This window comes from Eupeodes corollae, chromosome 2 (assembly GCF_945859685.1).
Source record: "Eupeodes corollae chromosome 2, idEupCoro1.1, whole genome shotgun sequence".
Lineage (NCBI taxonomy): Eukaryota > Metazoa > Arthropoda > Insecta > Diptera > Syrphidae > Eupeodes > Eupeodes corollae.
The window spans coordinates 10,564,158-10,570,685 of record NC_079148.1 but is presented as its reverse complement, the minus strand read 5'-3'; the positions used below and the strand labels follow the sequence as shown (position 1 = coordinate 10,570,685).

Below are 6,528 nucleotides of genomic sequence, written 5' to 3'. Positions count from 1 at the left end.
ATCTTCCACTGATTTTCATACCCGGGTTCTTCTAGTTGGTTCACATTCAGCTTTTGAGTAAGTAAATTTAATGTTGGTAAACATATTTCATTTACTTCCATTCAAAAGAAATTATATTTAAGTAATCAGTATTGAGAAACAGTCGGAATTCTACACTAAACTCAAAACGTTGTACAAACTGTTTTGAAACCCACAAAAAAAAAAAAAATAACCATTTTAAAAAATTAGTTTCAAAAAGAGGCTGTGATGTGACCTATACTGAGTTTAGACAAAAATTAAAGTCATTAGCTTTCTTTCTTCTCATTTAATTGTTTTTCGTGTTTTAAAAAATAAATTATCAATTAATTTTTTCTAAGAAATTAACCAAAAGTTGTCAACAATATTTTTCAATTTATAAAATAAGTTTAAATTCAATATCGGTTTTTGTTCCCGACAGTTTCAGTCGAAAACCAACATTTATCAATTTAAGCAGTAGGTATTTTTAGAAAGCTTTTATTTCTTGTACAAAAAATACCGATACAATTTTTCTAAAAACATAATCTTACGCTGGAAAAAATATTTTTTGATAAAATGAAATAATTTTGAAGTCAATACCCTTATTTATTCTCGAGATATTAGAATCGAACCTCAGTTTTTATCAAGCTTGTGTGATATTTTTTTTAAAGATTTGTATTCTGTATACAAAAAATTACTGTTGGATTTTTCAAAAAAAAAAGAAATTAATAAATGTTAAAAAGACTCCAGAATCCATTTTAACAAACTTTTAAAGTATGTTTCTTTTGTGTACGAACTGTCTTTACAGACTTTTACAAAAACGCTATTCTTTGATGCAGAAACTTATTTTTGATATAATATCATTTTTTGTTAGCAAATATTCAGTGTGACGAATTTTTGTTTCAGTTTTTTTTAATTTTTAAATAATTGATTTTTTTTTAAATACACCAATTTGGTGCCAAGTCTCACAATCTATAGTTATACAATTTCATTAAAGTCACCAGGGTTATTGGTTAGAAGATATTTTAGGTTTTTAATAAAAACTTCATAACGTTACTATATTGAGCCCTTGAATTTAAATATTTTCTTTGTTTTTCAAAATAACATTGTGCCATAAAAATTATAGAACTGTAATTTCTTTTGAAATTCAGATTATAGCTTTGAATGTTTAGATCAACTTACTCATTAAAAATTAAAAATTGAGGTTCTTACTTTCACTTTTCAAGGAGAATTATAAAACAGGTATACACACATTTTGGTGCCCATACTTTTGGAACTGCTCTTTAATAAATTCGACCTCCTGAACACTAATCTTCTTTCGGTTTTTGCCTAACAGCTCCCGTTGTGTTATAGGGAAGGGTGTTGCAAACCGGACGCCACTAAGAAATACCCACAATAATTTTGATAAGAAGAAAGTAAAACATTTTTTCTTTGAAAATCCATGTTTATTTATTGAAATTATCATACAAATATAAAAAAAATAATAATTCCATTAACAAGATACCGAGTACATTTAAAATAAAGGGTGATTTTTTTGAGGTAAGGATTTTCATGCATTAGTATTTGACAGATCACAGATCACTTACTAACGAGCAACGCTTGCAAATCATTGAATTTTATTACCAAAATCAGTGTTCGGTTCGAAATGTGTTTCGCGCTTTACGTCCGATTTATGGTCTGCATAATCGACCAAGTGAGCAAACAATTAATGCAATTGTGACCAAGTTTCGCACTCAGTTTACTTTATTGGACATTAAACCAACCACACGAATGCGTACAGTCGAACAGAAGAGAATATTGCGTCTGTTTCTGAGAGTGTTGCTGAAGACCGTGAAATGTCGATTCGTCGCCGTTCGCAGCAATTGGGTTTGTGTTATTCGACCACATGGAAGATTTTACGCAAAGATCTTGGTGTATAAAATACAGCTCGTGCAAGAACTGAAGCCGAACGATCTGCCACAACGTCGAATTTTCAGTGAATGGGCCCTAGAAAAGTTGGCAGAAAATCCGCTTTTTTATCGACAAATTTTGTTCAGTGATGAGGCTCATTTCTGGTTGAATGGCTACGTAAATAAGCAAAATTGCCGCATTTGGAGTGAAGAGTAACCAGAAGCCGTTCAAGAACTGCCCATGCATCCCGAAAAATGCACTGTTTGGTGTGGTTTGTACGCTGGTGGAATCATTGGACCGTATTTTTTCAATGATGCTGTTGGACGCAACGTTACGGTGAATGGCGATCGCTATCGTTCAATGCTAACAAACTTTTTGTTGCCAAAAATGGAAGAACTGAACTTGGTTGACATGTGGTTTCAACAAGATGGCGCTACATGCCACACAGCTCGCGATTCTATGGCCATTTTGAGGGAAAACTTCGGAGAACAATTCATCTCAAGGAATGGACCGGTAAGTTGGCCACCAAGATCATGCGATTTGACGCCTTTAGACTATTTTTTGTGGGGCTACGTCAAGTCTAAAGTCTACACAAATAAGCCAGCAACTATTCCAGCTTTGGAAGACAACATTTCCGAAGAAATTCGGGCTATTCCGGCCGAAATGCTCGAAAAAGTTACCCAAAAGTGGACTTTCGAATGGACCACCTAAGACGCAGCCGCGGTCAATATTTAAATGAAATTATCTTCAAAAAGTAAATGTCATGGACCAGGTTTTATTTTTTCAATGCTTAATCCTTTCATCCTTGTAGATATGAATTGAAAACATGATAAATCCTTATCTAGAGCCTTCACAAATTGCTTCATTAAGCCAAGTTTTATATGAAGTGGAGGCAGTATTATTTTATTCCGATCAACCAAAGGCTCATTAATAAAATTTTTTCCTCTAACAACCTTGTTCTCTCTTTCAGGCCAGTCTGTTTTTACCCCTTGTCAGGCCAGTCTGTTTTTACCCAGTGATCTTGTTTAGCTCTGCTATCCGAAAGGCACAAGAAGCAGGAAGAAATTAACCAGTTTTAAATCAACACAAATAACCCATCCATGTTCGTGATACTTAATCTTTCCCAAGACTATAGCTTTATTCTTGTACTCTTCTTTCATTTGGGTTGAGTGAGCAATAGGTATTGATCCCAATTCGTTACCATTGTGTAAAAGCACACATTACAAACTTCACGTTTGGAACTGTCAATAAACAGACGACATCGATCTGGTTCATACTCGGGAAGCCCCATTTTTGTAAAGAGACCTTTAACATCGTGACAGAAAACGAGATTATCTTCCTGAGAATAAAATGTAAGAAAATCTGCTTCCCTTTTACTATAGAAAATTACTGTTCTTCCTTCATCAAGTAGATTTTTTTTCTTTTAGCCGCGATGCAAGTAACTCAGAACATTGTTTTAAGAGGTTAAGATCCCTGATGAGATCACTTAATTCACTTTGGTTAAATCGTTGGGAACTTGGTGCATTTTCCTCATATTCAATGTCTTCATCTGTGTCGCAGTGGGGTATTTCATCCTCCGAAAGATCTGGTAGCTGATGAAACGTTGGTATGGGAACTTCATCGGAATGAGGGATGGGCCTTCGAGCAGAGTCTAAATCAGGAAACGTCCACTTACTTCGGTTCTTGCTATTGATGCCTCTGATATTCACTAGACAGAAATAAAAGCCATCATAGTGATTTTTTGATTCTCTCCAAACCATAGGCACACCAAATTTCAGACTCCTCCTTTTCCCATTTGTCCACTGACGTAGATGTTCAGTACACGTTTTGCAAACTACATGTGGTGCCCAAGATTTATCTTGATCACCAAGTTTGATACCAAAATAAGCATTGTATGCTGCTTTCTTCAGAAATTCAGTAATGGATTTTCTGTTCTGATTTGTCGTGTATTCACCACATATATAACAAAATTGCTCGGGATGATTCACACATTTCTAAAAATTTGCTCTTAATGACTTACAGTATTAATTAAGAAGATGAGATTTTCGGATGTTTATGCTCCTTGGGAGTACAAAACTGACTAACTTAATTTCCCACAATGGCATATGAATTTTTATTAAATTAGGCTTAATTAAATATTTCTGTAACTCAAACACTAGAGCTGCTGATTTCAGTTTTGAAATCAGCGTTAAAAGTACAAATAAAATCAGCTGCAAAATTAAAGTCACCAACAATTTTTTTTTGTGAAAATTGTTTACGATTAAAGAAAATGTCTGAACTTTATTAAAACAAACATTTTTGGATAAATCTTAAAAATTTAGACTACACATAATAATTTTTCATTTATTTTAAGGTCTTATTTGTGTACTGAGAGTTAAGCTCTGTCTTTTAGGGGCATCAAACGTCGACCATATCTCAAGAAATTTACTATTAAATTTAATTGATATAAAATTAAAAAAAAGGAGTTAAAATTTGGTTGTACCTAATAAACCAATAACAATAGCTTCTTAAATAAAATGTTATGTTATATTATGAAATGTATGGTTTAGTTTTGAAAAACAAAATCAACTTAAGTTTTTTTATAACTGAACAATCGTTTTTAACATCTTTTAAACTTTTGAGAAAAATTATATTAACGTTTTTTTTTTACAAAAAATAGAAACTTAAAGCAAAATACTTCTAAAAGTTGGTAAAAATTATTTTTAACATTTATTAATTTTTTTAAGAAAATTCAAACAGTCAGCTTTTATAAGAATTAAGAATCTATTAAATGCTACGCAAAATTGTTAACAATTGCTGATTGATTCTTAAATTATGAGAATAAATACAGATAATGGCTTCAATTTAATTTCATTCAATGCAAAATGTTGTCCCATATTTTATATCATTTAAACTAAAACTTTTAAAAAATTCTAATAAAACTGATAAAAACGGGTGTCGACTAAAAATGTCAGGAACGAAAACTGATATTGAAATCAAACATATTTTATGCAAATGCGAAATATTGTTTCTAGCTTTAAAATCATTTTTTTTGAAAACTTAAGGTCTTTTTTTAGAAAAACTACAAAAAAAAAATAAAAACTGATAAAAATAGTTTTTGACTCAAATGTGCCTGGTTACACGAGCGCAAAAAAGAATTAATTCAAGAAAGAGAACGGATGATTTTTAGTAAGAAGGAAAGGGATGGAAAAAAATGCCAAGTTTCGTCTTTTTCCTCATTTTCAGATATGAGTTTTGCGTTAAAAATCATGTTTCTATTTCAAAACGATCTCCTTTTGTGCCTGGTTACACGAGCGCAAAAAAGAATAAATTCAAGAAAGAGAACGGATGATTTTTAGTAAGAAGGAAAGGGATGGAAAAAAATGCCAAGTTTCGTCTTTTTCCTCATTTTCAGATATGAGTTTTGCGTTAAAAATCATGTTTCTATTTCAAAACGATCTCCTTTTGACATACATTTTCATTTCTATTTGCTGTCGAAGTAAACAACAAATTTGCTTTTGTTTTGCTAGTGCTGTTTTCATTTCTTTTTTTTTAATTCAAAAAACAATTATTTTAAGGCAATGGCTAGTTGGACTCGAGTTCAAACGCTTAAATTATTAGAAGTGCTACAAGACTATCCAAATTTATTTCAAATTTGTCACGCTGACTATAAAAACCGGGTTAAAAAGTCACAAAGTTTAAACGAAATCGCGGAGAAAACAAAATGTTGTCGGCCGGAGACGTCTGTGAAAGATGTTATTCTTAAGCTTAGAACGCTTAAAACTCAATATTTAAAAGAAAAAAATAACATTATCCGTTCAAAAAGAAGTGGTGTGGGTGCAAATGAAGTGTATGTGCCTATATTGTGGTGCTACGACAGGCTCAATTTCTGGGATAACACCGGTGATGAGGTTGTTGGAGAGTCAAATATTTCATTTTTGTCAGTAAGTCAAATTAGAATTGAAAATTAAATAAATATTTTATGTTAATGAACATTTATGTTTGTAGGAGCATTTTGATCCCACATCATCGGAAATCATTGCTGAGCCAGAGGTACACAGCTTACCAAAGACATCCAGATCCTTACATACAACAGTTCCGGTAGGTTAAGAGTATATGTATTTATTTCCCGAATGAGTGTTTAAACTATTATTAAGGCACTATAATATAGCGTGATGTCTTGTGAGGTCAGCCTTCTCTAGTAGTCAGTCATCTCTTCATTAAAATCGGCATAGTAGTAGTGATACCGTAGAAGGATTATCAATACAAGATCCACATCATACAGGTGGAAATAAATAGATTTTCAATTTGCAGATCAATACGCGATGTATGTATGTATGTAAGAGGATTGGAGTGTCCAGAAATGACAGAGCGTTGTTGTCTAGATTTTGAAGAGAGCAAGAAAGGTTACATCGGAACAGTACTTAAAGTGGATACAGTCTGTCGCGCACATATTCGTACTCGGGGAGTCAAGAGCTTTCATTTTATATACATATACATATTTTAAGTGGTTTCATAAAATTTGGTAGAGTTTTAATATATACATACATACATCTACAATCATACTATCATATTCCAATTAACTACAAAAATGCTTTTGTTTTTTTTTCAATAGAAACAGAAAGGTAGTGTATCAAACATGGAACTCAAAGCGCTAGAGGCGCT

The 6,528-nt window shown here is 32.3% G+C and overlaps 1 protein-coding gene across 1 annotated transcript; it reads left to right on the top strand.

Annotated features, from left to right (window-relative positions):
• Window positions 1-5,444: 5,444 nt before the first annotated feature.
• On the top strand, window positions 5,445-5,973 carry LOC129946356 (uncharacterized). Its single transcript, XM_056056508.1, has 2 exons — window positions 5,445-5,807; window positions 5,872-5,973. Exons 1-2 carry the CDS (start codon window positions 5,445-5,447, stop codon window positions 5,971-5,973), a joined length of 465 nt encoding a protein of 154 aa, XP_055912483.1.
• Window positions 5,974-6,528: the final 555 nt, after the last annotated feature.

Bases quoted from the DNA above. Each gene is read 5' to 3' on its own strand.
- LOC129946356 (XM_056056508.1), top strand. From the start codon at position 5,445: ATGGCTAGTTGGACTCGAGTTCAAACGCTTAAATTATTAGAAGTGCTA. The intron at 5,808-5,871 runs GTAAGTCAAATT...TTATGTTTGTAG, and splicing joins CAAATATTTCATTTTTGTCA to GAGCATTTTGATCCCACATC.